The 14,893-nt window shown below is 57.6% G+C and overlaps 1 protein-coding gene across 2 annotated transcripts; it reads left to right on the top strand.

Annotated features, from left to right (window-relative positions):
* Nucleotides 1-1,232: 1,232 nt before the first annotated feature.
* EMX2 (empty spiracles homeobox 2) lies at nt 1,233-7,277 on the top strand. Of its 2 annotated transcripts, XM_042908468.1 has the most exons (3): nt 1,233-1,938; nt 3,877-4,061; nt 6,299-7,277. In XM_042908468.1, exons 1-3 carry the CDS (start codon nt 1,530-1,532, stop codon nt 6,464-6,466), a joined length of 762 nt encoding a protein of 253 aa, XP_042764402.1. In that variant the 5' UTR covers nt 1,233-1,529; the 3' UTR covers nt 6,467-7,277. The 2 variants fall into 2 exon arrangements, with proteins under 2 accessions (XP_042764402.1, XP_042764403.1); XM_042908469.1 differs by lacking the exon at nt 3,877-4,061 and having other exon boundaries at nt 6,299-6,402.
* Nucleotides 7,278-14,893: the final 7,616 nt, after the last annotated feature.

Below are 14,893 nucleotides of genomic sequence, written 5' to 3' on the forward strand. Positions count from 1 at the left end.
CCCAGATATTGCCAAAGGAACTGTTTTGGGTAAGGAGGCGAGAACCCTCCCAGAGAGAAAAAGTGAGAGCCCGCAGGGCTGGTTGGAAGCCTGGCGCCTGGGCAGGGTCGTTGACTCGTGTCTCAACTTGCAAACGAACAAACAGGGTCAACAATCGCGAGCACCGCGACCCTGAGACCTCGTTGCTACGCGTGGTTGGAGACCCCCCCACGCCCCCAGCCCAGGCTCCTTTCTCACCTGGGAAACCGCCGGGAGTTGTGCTGGGGGTGGGAACTGGTGTAACCGAACAGCTCCGTTAGCCTTCGCCCCGGAACCCACCCCTGCCTGCTTACCCTCGCGGTGCTCCCGGGGCGATCCCCGCTTCCCCGACGCGGGGCCACGGGAGGCGGCGGCGGCCGAGAGCTAGGCGCCAGGCATCTGCGTGTCTGTCCGTCCGTCTGTCCCACCAGCTCGGGATCCAGGGGGCCGCAGCAGAGGCGGCACGGGCCGGGGACTCTGCAGGGACCGGGGTGCCCCGGAGGGAGTGGTGGTAGTGTAGGAGGAGGCGGTGGCAGAGGGGGAGGAGGTGGGGAAAGAGGAGGAGGAAGAAGAGGAGGAGGAGAAGAAGGAGGAAGAGGAGGAGGAGGAGGAGGAGGAGAAGGAGAAGACGCCGGAGGAAGAGGAGGAGGCGAAAGAGGAGGAGGAGAAGCCGCAGCGGGCGCCGCGGGAGCGAGTGAGCTGGGAGCGCGGGGCGAAGGCGCGGCGAGGCCGGCGGCCTGGCGGGCGCAGGAGGCTCGGCCGAGGCAGCGGCGCCGACTCCGTTCCACACTCGGCCGGGATCCAGGCCTCCGGGTTCCCAGGCGCTCGCCTCCCTCTGACGCACTTTAAAGAGTCTCCCCCCTTCCACCTCAGGGCGAGTAATAGCGACCAATCATCAAGCCATTTACCAGGCTTCGGAGGAAGCTGTTTATGTGATCCCCGCACTAATTAGGCTCATGAACTAACAAATCGTTTGCACAACTTGTGAAGAAGCGAACACTTCCATGGATTGTCCTTGGACTTAGGGCGCCCTGCCCGCCTTTTGCAGAGGAGAGAAAACTTTTTTTTTTTTTGCCTCCCCCGAGAAACTTTCCCCCCCTCTCCTCCCTGCCTCTAACTCCGATCCCCCCCACGCCATCTCGCCAAAAAAAAAAAAAAAAGAAAAAAAAAAAAAAAAAAAAAAAAAGAAAAAAAAAGAAAAAGAAAAAAAAAAGAAAAAAATTACCCCAATCCACGCCTGCAAATTCTTCTGGAAGGATTTTTTTCCCCCTCTCTCCAGGTTGGGCGCGTTTGGTGCAAGATTCTCGGGATCCTCGGCGTTGCCTCTCCCTCCCCCTCCCCCCTCCTTTCCTTTTCCTTTCCTTTCTTTCTTCCTTTCCTCCCCCCACCCCCACCCCAAACAAACAAGTCCCCAATTCTCGTCCGTCCTCGCCGCGGGCAGCGGGCGGCGGAGGCAGCGTGCCGCGGTCGCCGGGAGCCGGGAGCCTCGGGCGCTCGCTCCTCGGCGCAGCATGTTCCAGCCGGCGCCCAAGCGCTGCTTCACCATCGAGTCGCTGGTGGCCAAGGACAGTCCCCTGCCCGCTTCGCGCTCTGAGGACCCCATCCGTCCCGCGGCGCTCAGCTACGCCAACTCCAGCCCCATAAACCCGTTCCTCAACGGCTTCCACTCGGCCGCCGCCGCCGCCGCCGCCGGCAGGGGCGTCTACTCCAACCCGGACTTGGTGTTCGCCGAGGCGGTCTCGCACCCGCCCAACCCCGCGGTGCCCGTGCACCCGGTGCCGCCGCCGCACGCCCTGGCCGCCCACCCCCTGCCCTCCTCGCACTCGCCACACCCCCTCTTCGCCTCGCAGCAGCGGGACCCGTCCACCTTCTACCCCTGGCTCATCCACCGCTACCGATATCTGGGCCACCGCTTCCAAGGTACGTGCCACGTCGCGGGGCTGCAGCGCGCCGCGCGTCCTGCACTGCCCTCGGCCTGCGCCGGGTGGCCGCTTGGCAAGGCCCGGGAGGAGGTTCCTCCAGCTCGCCGGCCCGCGCGCCCCGTTCGGAAACTGGGCGACGAGGGGCCCGGCGTGGTGCTGGTCCCCAGTCTCCGAAGCTGCGGCCGCTTTGGGGGCTGGCCTGGGGCCGCTCGACCCCTTCGAGAGGGACGTACACGGAGACGTTGTCTCCGAGCGTCTCTCCGGTCGAGCCAGGCTGGGACTGCCTTCTCTGAGCGCCGGACGCCTCAGAGTCCCGGAGCCCGCGGGGTACCCAGGCTCTCCGTCTCCCCCGCGATGCCCTTGCTGCCCTAGCTCCGAGGGGCACGGCCACGGCCGGGCCGCCAGGTTCGCCTTCGACTGCGTAAGATCCAGCTCGCCGCCCACTCCTTGCCCCTTCAAGCCTAGACCCGTGACTTCTCAGTTTCCGACCCTCTTCGGGCGGCGAGGGGACCCTCGCGCCCCCAGGGCAAAGTCAAGGGGTTTGTTTTTTCTTTTCTTTTTCTTTTTCTTTTTGGAGGCCTGGGGAGGGTCCTGGAACCCGCGCGGGTAGTAACCTCGGTAGATCGGCGCTCTCGCCAAGACCTGCTCAAACGGGGCGCCGAGCGTCCTCGGCGGGGAGGCAGGTTCGGTCTGGTTTTTGTTTGTGATTTTGTTTTTCTTTTAAAAGAAATGAACCGGATCGGGAGACGGGCTGGATGAAAAGATCTGTTTGGGTGTTTTCCTTTCTTGCTATTTTTTTTTTATTTGTTTGTTTTTTTTCTCTGGGCGGGGGTAGGAGGAAAGTTAAAACTCCAGAAAAGAGGCCGAGTAATTAGTTTAGCGGTCGGAGCCGGGGGGAAAAGACTTACCTCCCCCGACAGCCGATCAATACTCGGTGGCTTGTCCATTCATTAACCCTTTGCGTTCCTGCCAGAGCCTAAGATCCGGGGGTTGCCACCCCCCCCCCCAATAAAGAACAGAACAAAACAAAACAAAAACAACCTTTCATCCTAATCCCGGGACCCGATTTGCCCCCATTCTCTCCTAAACTGTCGGTTTTTCTTTGTTTGGGTTTTGAGTGAATCGATTTCCCACCTTTACGAGTGAACCCGAAACTCCTCGGTCTTTGCTCACAAAGTTTAGGGCTCCCTTCCTCATTCTCTGCCAGCTACGCTCTGGGTGTCCCCACCAGGCCCGAAGTGGCCGGGATTTTCTGGGACCCCACACAGTCCCATAGGACGCCCGCAGCTCGGCAACCCCTGGGTTTCGATCCCTTCGCTCGCGTCTGCTCGTTCTCCGGAGCGGGGCAGTGCGGAAGCCGCGTCCTTGGGAGGCAGTGACTGCGGAAACCCGCCACACCCGCCGGCGAAATTTCGGTCCCGGCCGGTCCTCTGTACGTCCCCGGAGGGGAAGAGACTTAGATAATTTAAAATGAAGTCCCCGAGAAAACTCTGGATAGCGGCCCACCGCCTCTCCACTCCGGGGTTAACATTCCCCGAGGTTAGAAAGAAGAGAAAGTTTCTCTGGGTCTTGGGCGCCAATCCCCGGGACTGGCTCTGCTGCCGCTCCTCTGCCCCCGGCGCGGGGCGCGGAGGTGGTGAGGCCCGTGGCGCCAGGGCGGCTGCGAAGCCCGCCGGGGTCAGGAGCCTGGGGACTTGTCCCGCCGGGGCAGCTGCCGGGTGGGTGCCGCGTAGGTACAGCCCTGGTGTTCCGGGCCCGGCGGCTGGGCCGGCGTCCTCTTCGCGCGCCTCCGGAGGGCCCGGGGTGTCCAGGGGCCGAGCCGCACCGGCTGCGTGAAGGCCATGAGCGCCGTGCGCCGCCAGCCCGGCTCGGGAGAAGCGCGCGGCCCCGGCCAGGACCGTCCTCTCTAACGGGACTTCTGCTCTGTCCCCGGCAGGGAACGACACAAGCCCGGAGAGCTTCCTTTTGCACAACGCGCTAGCCCGCAAGCCGAAGCGGATCCGAACCGCCTTTTCCCCGTCCCAGCTTCTGAGGCTGGAACACGCCTTCGAGAAGAACCACTACGTGGTGGGCGCCGAGAGGAAGCAGCTGGCGCACAGCCTCAGCCTCACGGAAACTCAGGTGAGCGAGGCGCGCGCCCGGCCACCCCAGCCCGCATCCCTGGCCCCACGCAGCTAGGCCACAAGTGCGGAGCTCGGGGAGGGCCTTTGGCAAAGAAGCCGGCAACTGGTTCCACGTTTGGTTCAGAATGTGTAAGTTTTGAGGTGCCTGGCTTCCCTGGGCTCCAGCAAGGGAGTGGACCCACCCCAGTCTCTGGACAGACGGGCTGAATAGCTCCTTCTGTCTGGCTCGGCAGGACTTACAGCTCCTGGCTAAGACACCTGTGCACTCTTGGTGAGACTTTCTGTTAGAATCTGGGGACCCGGCTGGGTCCAGGAAGAAGGAGAATGCAGAAAGGTGAAAGGGAGGAGACCCTCCCGCAAGGGGCTGAAGTCTAGAGAGGTCTCGGGAGTGGGTTAAGGGCGAGTTCTGTGCCACTGCAGACCCAAGGTTCACACCGAGGGCTCCTGTTACTCTCCTCGAGGGGATCGGAGAACCGAGAGGTAGAGGCTAGACATCCTAGGTGCGTCCTTAAATGAGCGGAACTGAGCTGGAAGGCTGCAGAGAAGGGTTGCCTCCGGGGACCTAGCCCTGCCGAGCCACAGGGCCAGGAGGCGGGCCTGGCTCGGCCTGCTGGGGTCGGGGAGGGGGTTTAGGGCTACAGTAATCGCTACTGTAGGTGGAGCCCCAGGGCGGGGTCAAAGTTCCCGGCAAACAGTAACGTTTTCGGGCAGATTAAGTTGTAACACTTTTTCTGGGAGGCGCAAAGGGGTCGAGGCTTTTGTTTTAAAATGTTCCCCTGGACAAAACCGAGGAGGGCCTCGCGGGTTGGTGCGGGGCCCGGCACAAGGCACAGCCCGGCTGATTTCTCCTGGAGAGCCGAGGCCGCGGTGGTCTTTGTCCGCCTCGCTGCCCACGCTGCCTGGGCTCTTTGTGTGCGTGTCAAGCCCCGAGCGCACCGACGCGCGCCTTGGGCGAGCGCCGGGGAGAAATGAACCGTCCTCCCCTCAATTAGCAAACTCAAAGCAAATTAAACTCAGCCTTGTTCCAGCTCGGCTTTTTCATGGGGCACTTTGGGGGACTGGGCATTGGGGAGAGCAAGCCGGGACCTGGGCCGGCCTTCTAAAGGGAGGGAGCGGAGTGGGCTTCTGGGGCCTGGGTTGCTGCTTTTCGGATGGGACAGGCCCCGGGGGGCAAGGGAGGTGCTGTCGCCACCATTTCCCCTCATGGTACCGCCCTGCTGGGAAGCTGGGACAATGTCACTGTCTGGTCTGGTGGCTGAGTGGGGACCCACTGCCCAGCGCCCCCAGGGGTTGATGGGGTTGCTGCCCAGTCCCACATCAGCGCTATCCCCCCTCCCCCAGGACATCTAACAGCTGCTCTGGGGAGATGAGGCCGCCAGCCCCACTCTGGTGGGAAGTGATGTGACCAAGGCTGGAAACTTGGGCCTGGTGGGTCTTGGGGCTGGTCAGGATAAAGGAAGAGAGGGCACTCCGTCTCTTGTCTCCTCTTTCTCAGTTTCTCTCTTACTTCCTCTTTATCCCAAGGTCTTTCAGAAGCTTTCACTTTTGAGTCTCTTTTCCTAGCTGGAAAGGTACAGCTGGGTTGGTCCCCAGGCCTCTGCCTCCCACCATCCCCCCTGGCCTCTTCCAGCACTAACCACCACCCCCCCCCCCCCCGCCCCCAACTTCTGCTCACCTGCAGAAGTGTCCTGGGCAAGGAAGAGAAGCTCAGGTCAATCCTGACCGCCTACCCAGGGCCCGGGCCTTTCAGAGGAGGTGCTATATTTAGGCAATGCTGCCCAAACAGACAAAATACAAAGCACACTGGGTCTTGTACAAGAAAGCTGCTGCAGCCTGGAAGGAGGCCTTCCCTGCCCTAGCTAGGTGGAGGGAGTTAGGGCCCTGTCTCTTTTTATTTTTCCTCACTTATTATTGGTGTAGGGGTTTCCCATGCTTTGCAAGGCTTCTGCTCTCAGCAGGATGTGGGTGTGCCATTCAGGGCCAGGCGAGCGGGGGGCACTGCACCTTGGGCCGCCTGGCCTGAGGGAAGCGCCCTGCCAGGGCCCAGAAGAGTAGGGATCCAGGCTTCCTATCTGCCAGCACCAGAAGCTCGGCTCCCAGAAGGGAGGCCTTGGGGAGGCCCGCCCTTTGGAGAGCAGCTGGGGGACAGGACTTCCGCAGTCCCACTCGGAGGAGGAAGAGGTAGGAGGGCGCTGTGGAGGAACTAACGCGCCCCAATCTGCATCTCATCCACAGGTAAAAGTATGGTTTCAGAACCGAAGGACGAAATTCAAAAGACAGAAGCTGGAGGAAGAAGGCTCAGATTCCCAACAAAAGAAAAAAGGGACGCACCATATTAACCGGTGGAGAATCGCCACCAAGCAGGCGAGTCCCGAGGAAATAGACGTGACCTCAGATGATTAAAAACACAAACCGAAACGGACAACCCGGAGCAAAACAGAGACAGGGAGAGGAGGGGTAGAAGAAAAAAACAAACCTACAAAACAAAAACAAACCGCACACACACATTCACCGAAAAAAGGAAGAGGGAGTCAGAGAGATCTTCGGTGCATCGCAGACTTTGAGCAGCGGGGGCGCAGGGTCCTGATCCCAGGCTGCGCGGATATGGCAGAGGACGGAGGCTTCTTGATCAACATGCAACCCTTGTCTAAAGAGGCAGCTGAGTGAGAGAAAGAGAGAGAGAGAGAGAGAGAGAGGGAGAGAAAGAGAGAGAGATCCAAAAGTGGCAAAGCCCAAGGCGCTCTGAACAAGGGAAGCTGTCAGTCAAACGCCAAACCAGCGAGAGAGGATGATTGGCAGGTATTCCGTTTATCACAGTCCTGATTTGTTGTTTTTTTTTTTTTAAATAATGATAATAATGATGGTGAAAGAAAACCCCAACCAAGCACAGGACTTTTTTATTTTGCACTTCACAGAGTTCCCCCCCCATCTTTAAAAATAATTAGTAATAATAACAATCGAAATTCCATATCCAGCCCCATCCCACACCTGTTCAAAAACTTGAATTGCATGTAGCAGTTGTTGGGTGAATGGTACCTAAAGACAGAAAATGAATTGTAATTTTCTTTTCCTTTTAAAGACAGGTTCTGTGTGCTTTTCATTTTGATTTTTTTTTTCTAAGAATGTGGAGTCTGTAAACACTTTTTTATACCTTCTGACGTCAAAGTGATTGTGAAAGGTACACGAAGTAGGCTCAGCGATAGGGGTCCTCTTACAGAGAAATGGGGAGCAGGATGGGGGGCTGGGGGTGGCGGGGGAGGGTGCCCACAAGAGGAGTCAGGACTTGTGCTGGGAAAGAAAAACCCTAAATTAATTCTATTTCTTGAACATTCCCTTTCCTAACATCCCGAAGGCTTAAAACCACGAAGTAAACTCCTTTTGGTGGTTGGAGAGATTGGCCAAATTCAACCATTCGCTGTAAAGGCCATTCCAAACTTTAAATCTATCTGTGGCAAAAACTGAAGGACTGTAGTTAGCGGGATGATGTTAAGTGTGGCCAAGGACATGGCAGCAAGTTTTCAAGCACTGAGTTTCTATTCCAAGATCATAGACTTACTAAAGAGAGTGACAAATGCTTCCTTAATGTCTTCTATACCAGAATGTAAATATTTTTGTGTTTTGTGTTAATTTGTTAGAATTCTAACACACTATATACTTCCAAGAAGTATGTCAATGTCAATATTTTGTCAATAAAGATTTATCAATATGCCCTCAGAGTAGTCGTTTTGAGAAATTGAAGTGAGTTTTTTTTTTTTTTTTTAAGTATCTATAATTTGAGTGTGGTCCTTCCCCAGCGAGGCTCAAGAAACCCAGGCTCCTCACCCACAAAAGGACCAGACTGATGGATTCTTGGGCATTTTAAAGACAGATGAGGGTGGAGAAGGGAGAGGATTAGGAAAACTTAAGTCCTTCAGAAAAGGGATGGGAGAAAAGTTTTCCAACCAGACCTTTGCCCATTACAAGGCTCACTGAGGGAGATCAGTTTGAATTTCAGGTTAAAAATGCTTACCTCTCTTAATTTTCTAGATAAAAAAAAAAAAACAACCTGGGATATATAGTTATGCATTGAAGAATATTCCCCTAGGATTGGAGGAAACACTTAGCAGAATCACAATCTGGGACTTCTAAATTGTGCTTCTGACTTCAAACCCCAAAGTGCAAGCTCCTCTATCCCATCAGTCTTTTCCTTCCTCCCTCCCTTCCTTCCTTCCTTCCCTTCCCTTCCCTTCGCTTTGCTTCGCTTCCCTTCCCTTCGCTTCGATTCCCCTCCCCTCCCCTCCCCTTCCCTCCCCTCCCCTCCCCTCCCCTCCGTTCCCTTTCCTTCCCTCTTTCCCTTCCTCTCGCCTTCCTTCCTTTCCTTCTCTTTTTCTTCCTCCCTTCCTTCTTCCCACCCTTTCTTCTTCCCTTCCTTCTTCCCTTCCTTCTTTCCTTCCTTCCTTCCTTCCTTCCTTCCTTCCTTCCTTCCTTCCTTCGTCTCTCTGGCCCCAGTCTGCTGAAGGTGATGAGGCAAGCCCAAGGGCCTCAGCAGCCTTATAAGGCAAGCATTCTGAGAAACCTTCAACTCTTAATTTTAACATTAAAGAAAAAGTTGTAACCAGTCTTGGAGGAAACTTAGCTTTTTTTTTTCCCCCTCCTCCTTCCCCCTTCTGGGGGTACGAGGTTGTTTTTGCATGCTTCATTTGCTTCTTATCCTGATAGGCTGCATTAATCAGTTTTATTTCCATTGATAGAGAAACCTCGTCTGTTCTGTTCGAGCTACAAAGCGTCCTGCGAGCTTTTGTGAAAGTGCAAATCAGTTTAAGCAATTATCATACCAGGAATATGAAGGGGAAAGAGGAGGCCTTGCCCAGTGGTCTCCTTTAATCTCTTAATCCACGGATCCAGGGGGGCTGCCTGGACATAATTTAGGACAATCTCCCCACCCTTTACACTGTGATAAGGCCAAGTTACAATGCAGGGCAAAAATACAAGCTTTGTTAACATCCTGCCTTGAAAAGTTAAGATTAGACATTCCATGCACGTGTGGGGACTATAGGGCACTATGGAAATTTTTCTTTTTTTTTCCTCCCCTCCTCTCTTCTAAAGTAGAATTCATTCTTGGTTTCTCTCGCTCTCTTTCTTTATCTCTGCCCCGTCCCTCCTTTTTGTCTCCATCTCTGTTCCTCTGGAGCACCCTGGCTGTCCATGGTACATTTTCATGCAGACTGCTCTGGGAAGGTGTGTGTATCGTGGGGAACGTTTGGCCGCAGGAGCATGCCAGGGTGAGGCGAGCTGTTCGGAGAGACCCAGGCGTGCTTCTCAAAGGGACAGGTGCTGCCCTAGGTATCCTGGAAACTCAAGTTGGGTTTCCAGCTGCTTTAACAGGGAGACCTCCCTGTCCGATGGCTGTCCCGGCCCTCGTGCCTGGCAGTCACTGCTGCCCCACCCCACCCCCTTTTCTTAAACAAGTTACCTTCTCCTTTCCACACATTTCCCCAAACCCAGAATGCCTCAAACATGGAGCACAGGCTAAAATTCTGACTGGCCTTTGCAGAAAAAAAAAAAAAAATCCCCCCCATCTTAATAAAAGGCTTATTTCTGCAGCAACCATCTACTTTTTTTTAAGTACAAGAAAAGGGAAAAAGTGGCAAAGATTTTTTTTTTTTTTTTTTTTTGGTAAACGTCCTATGTAGTGTAACAGCAATAAAATCATCAGAGAATACTATTAGCTTTGAAAAAAAAAAAAAAACCTAAAAGCTTTATTACAAACCAAGCTTTGAAAATAGGGGGGATTAGGCGGCTGAAAGGGTCCCACAATGGTAAGAAGAAAAGGTTTCATGCTAATGAGGTTAATGCCCTTTGTATCTCGGGCCTCCATATCTCCATTACGCGCTATCTCCGGCTGCACCGAGCGGCTCAGAGAGCCGCAATCCACTCCAACGCCCCCCTTCCCGGCCCAAAGAAGGATTTGATAGCAGCTCTGTTCAAACTAGATAATTATATCTTTTCAAGTCGGAATTAAGATAAAGAAAGTGAAGCAGAGGCGGCTCGCCTTGATCCACTGCAAACAAATTTGGCGCACTTTCGAGTCCTTCCCCCGCCTCAAAAAGGCAGGACAGTCAGCTTATTAGCCGCTCGTTTGCTTTATTAATTCATCTATTTAAAGTGGCAGGATTAGAGCGTCTAATGTGGACGCGGGCTGCCGTGGCGCTGAGGAATATAAATATTTGCGAGATGCCATCCCACGATGACTATCTGGGCGCGGGGCGCGGGGCAGGGTGCGGGGCGCGTGTGCCTTGAGGCTGCGTCCCCCTCGCAGGGAGCGCATGCTGGGCTGGATGGAGCCCTTTGGGTAGGGGTACGTGGGAGCCATGTGCCCCAGGTCTGTGTCCTCCCACGTAGTATACGGGTGCCAGACCTCGATGCCCCTGGCGGGGCTCTCTGGGCATGGGGGGGAAGGTTCTGCGCTCTTCGCTGCACATGGCGAACTGCACGCATGGTGTGCCTAGTGTCCCGTCCGTTGCCCCGAACGGGGATGCCGGTTACATTTGATCCACGTCCTGCTCCCTTGCTGATGGCTCGTGGGCCCTCCCTGCGTGTACCCCTGTGTGCCAAGTGGATTTGGGGTGCGTTCTCAGTTGCCTTCCCCTGAGAAAGTCAAGCGCAGTGTACAATGCATTTGTGCCCCAGCTACGTTCGCCTGCCAGGGACACGTGGGCTCCGTGTGCCTTTCTTGCTAGGGGTCCTCTTCCTCTGCGCAGCCAAGGGTCCGCTCCGCAGGCCCGCGTCAGGAGGGGGTGGGCGGTGGCTTTTTAAGACGCCAGAAACTCCCGGGGTGGGAGCAGCCTTGGACTTCCGGGACGGTTACCCCTTTCTGGCTTTCGTTTTGGGTGTCCGGTGCCCCCAACTCCCCTCCGACTCTGCTCCTGGCAGCCGAGCCGAGCCGGAGCGGGAGCGTTGGCGGCGGCCCGGAACCTGCCGGGCCACTTTTGTGCTAGGGGCGGATTGTGACAGGCGGGCGGCCACGCCAAGTGGGCCTGGCAGAAAGGGGGCTCGGGCCTGCGCGCGGCCCTGGAAACCTCGGCTCCTCCCCGTCCCCGCCTCGGAGTCGCAGGGAACAAAGTCTCGGACTCGCAGGCTGATTGGGGAGGGACTCTGGCGGCTCGGCCCCCGGGCCCGCTCCGCGGTGGGGACCTCTGGGTCGGGGCTGCCCGCCTGTGGGCAGTTTTAAGTCGGAATAAGCGGGTGGATGTCGTTACAGCGAGAGCCCCGTGGCTGCGTGTTTGTCACAGGTTGAGCGTAACAGTGAGGTCTGCGAAACACTTGTGTTTGTGCGGAGATACCATTGCGCGTCTGAGCCAGGACTTAAGTCCGGATCTGTGGGTGCTAACTGTGCTAACTGCGTGTTCGAGGCCGAAGAGGCCAGTGCTACTTGTGTGGACGGTGTGAGCGTGTCAAGGGGTCCAGCTTTCCTTGTGCTCTAGATTACACTGAGTTAGGGGAGGACCGCGCAGCTGCGTGGCTGCAGGGGCCACCGAGGTGCACAAATGCAGTTTGAGTGCGGAGTCCGCGTGCCAGAGTCTCCCGCGGATTGTGTATCCGGGAGTCCGGCTGTAGCTGTGCATTTCCTGCAACGGGAAGGGCCCCGGGGCGTGTGCGACCCGCGGGAACGCGGCTCTGGGTGTGGGTGGAGGTCCCCGCGTGCTGGCGGCCGTGCCCGGACCCGGGACAGCAGCTGTCTGTCTCGGGGAGCAGGCGTGTGTGCGTCCGGCGACAAGCTTGGCTTCCCCGGATGGCTGCGGCAGCGCGACCGCTCGATCGATCGGGAGTTTGGTAAACAACAGCCGTTTTTGGTAACTGCGCATTTCTCTAGGCCGGCCTTTATCATTCCGGCAATCAGCCTTAGAGTGGGTGCCGCCCCTGGGCAGCCCCGGGCCGCGCCGGAGAGAGAAGGGGCCTGTGAGGTCGGGGTGCCCCGAGGCCGAGTTGCGGGGCGGCAGACAGGCCCATCGCCGGGCCGCCGGATTTACCGCCCCCAACCAAAGCCGCAGCGAGAGGGAAGTGGGAGTTTTGAGAACCCGCTGACCCCAGCCGTGACCCCGCTCGGGGAGGCGGCTTCTCCCGGCGCGACCCCGTACGGGAAACCCGAGGCGGTGCCACGCTTGAAAGCGAAAGGTCCATTCATCAGCCGCGCCCCTGCGTCTAATTGGCCTTTTGTTCATTAGTGCCTATTGCCCAGCGGGAGTGGGAAGGGGGCTTGGGAGGGCCCCGGGGGCCGAAAGTAGGGGTGCTCGGCGCCCCGGACTGGGGTCCGGATAGGGCAAGGCGCGTCGCACTCCTCCGAGGGGGCGCCAGAGCGCGCCAAAGCTCAGGCCCACGTGCAAGGACGCTTGGCGGAGGTTGGTCTTCCAGAGTCCGGGAGGATCCTCCGATTTGCCGGAGGCCCACGGCCGGGTCCTAGCCCTCACCTCCGCCCGCAGACCGAGCCCACGCACCCCCGGGGTTTCAGGCCTGCCTTCCTGCCTCTCCCAAGTTCCCGGCTCAGGCCCAGGCCTTGGGGCTGGACTGGGCTCAGGTCCCGCCTTTCTTCTGGCTTCGAGTTCTTTCGCCCTGCTCTCGCCCCTTCCCGCAGAGGGACTCTGGGTTCCCTCCCCAGGCACCAACAGCGCACTCGTGTGGGGTCAGCACCCCGCTTCTCTGGGTGGGGAGTTGAGAGAAAATTTTGGCCAGGCAGGCGGGTAGGAGTTGCCCCACTCTCCCGGGATCAGGTGGAGGAGGAAGTCCAAGTCCCCAGCCTCAAATTCTAGCTGCCTCTCCAAATCCAACCTTACCTTCTCGCTCCCTGTCTCCTACCCAAGTGTCCACGTCCTCCTGGACATTCCCCTTCTCTACCCCAAACCTACTGCCCCTCCGCACACGGCCGGAGGAGTCCAAGAGAAAGAGCAGGGTTAAGGTCTCCTCTCCCAGCAAAAAGCCTGACGTCGAGACGCACCTGAGAGGCCCGGGAGGTGCCTGGAGTGGGGATGGGGTCGCGTTTGGAAAATGGTCCAGGGCCCCCAGCCTCAAGCCCTTCCTTTCTTTCCCTGGGAGGACGGGCTCCTGGCAGTGGTGTGGGTGCCAGGTACCTCCCTGCTACCCGCCTCTGCCCGGTCCCAGGCCACCCCTGCCCCCAGCCGGCTTCAGGCCCTATATATAGCACGGGTCTCCATAGCCCTCTGCTGGACCTGACGTCAGGAAGAACTTGATCTTGCCTGCTTCGCTCCTGCTTCTGAAACTGATCCTTGAAATGAGAGAACAGACTCTACACAATTCCCATGGCCTTGACATAAGGTACAGCGATAAATATACACCACTAATGAGCAATTACCATATAATCACCTTCCAATTAGCTCGCATAATGATGAATTAAACATTCTAGCAGGCGGGATTAGGTTTCTTACTTTGTATATTATTTACGAAGGCTATAGCTTCTGCAAAGAACCAAATATCAAATTAGATGGGGAATTTTCACTTGGGGGTAATTATGCATTCAGGCCAGCGGCTGTGTTCCGGTCACTTGTCAAATGAGGACTGCAAGGTACTGACCAGTTCGTTTGGGCGTTTATTTCCCCCCTTTCCTCTTCTGTCTTTAGGTCGCAATGGCCTTTCCTTTCCTTTTTACCACCCTGGCCCGCGGGCTGGGGGGCAGGGGGCCTGGGGGAGGGGGTGGGCGGGGTTTACGGAGGGACCTGGTCTCACCCGGGAGGAAGGGGTGCCGGCTTGAGGCCCTCTCGGTGCCTGTCCCTCGGGCCCTTGCCCCTCTGGTCCCGGATCCCATTCCTCTCTGAGGAAGGACGCCCTGGGAGCATCCCGGGGCCTCGGAGCCGCCCGAGCTTTTTCGGAGAAGAAAGCGCGTCTGCGGAGCTCGCGGCCCGGGGCGGCTGCCCTCCCAACCCCACGCGGGTGACCTGCTGCGCCCGGGGCTCCGCGGCCCGACCTCCCCCAGGCCCCCCTCGGGCCCGCAGGGCGGGCTCTTCGACCTCTACCCCCACTTCACCCCTGTAGGGGGGGGCGGGGGAGAAAGTGCGTGTCTGTGGGGGCGGGGATACTGAAACAAACAACAAACCTCCACCCGCCCGCAGCCACCTCTCTTGTTCGGAAATGAATTTTGGCAAGAGATTAGCTCCTAATCTGATCTAACGCTGCTGACATTTGGGAAGAAGATGAAAATGGCAGCTCAATTTCATTCAGAAACGGGGTCACTTCGCGGGGCTTCGCTCTGCTCCCCGGAGAACGTGGGTGCTCCTCCCCCTCTCCCCTAAACCGGAGGAGCCAGCAAGGAACCAGGGAGGGGGAGTGGGGGCAGGGGGGGCGGCCGGGACCGCCCCCCTCCCCGAAATCAGCGGGTGTTTCTCTGGCTGGACTCCGTCCTGTCCCAGTTGAATGGTGGAGGGAGGAGGAGGAGGGTGTTGGCTGCGGCATCCTCTTCAGTTCCTCTTCCTCCCCCTGCCTCTCTTCAGGGCAACGTCCTTGGGCAGAGGTGGGGGCTCCTGGGCCGGAGGCGGCACCCTCTCTTTAGGCCGGAGAGTCTCTTTCTCGCAGGGAGGCCAATGGAACGTAAAGAGTCAGAAGTCACCACGGGGAGAGGTCATTAAAGCCAGGCGTCTCAAGGCTGGCCTCCTGTCCTTCCCCTGTGCCACCTGGGCACCTAAAAGCCCACCAAGGGGCTGGGGGCGGGGAGGGGGCGGTGAGATCCTGCAGCCCTGTCAGATGGACTGGCTTATTTAGAAATGGTGGATCTGGACATAGTCTCCCCTGGGGCTCCAAGAAGCTGCAAGGACTTGGGAGATGGGAACTAGGGCATCCCGGAGA

Source organism: Panthera leo, chromosome D2, assembly GCF_018350215.1.
Source record: "Panthera leo isolate Ple1 chromosome D2, P.leo_Ple1_pat1.1, whole genome shotgun sequence".
Lineage (NCBI taxonomy): Eukaryota > Metazoa > Chordata > Mammalia > Carnivora > Felidae > Panthera > Panthera leo.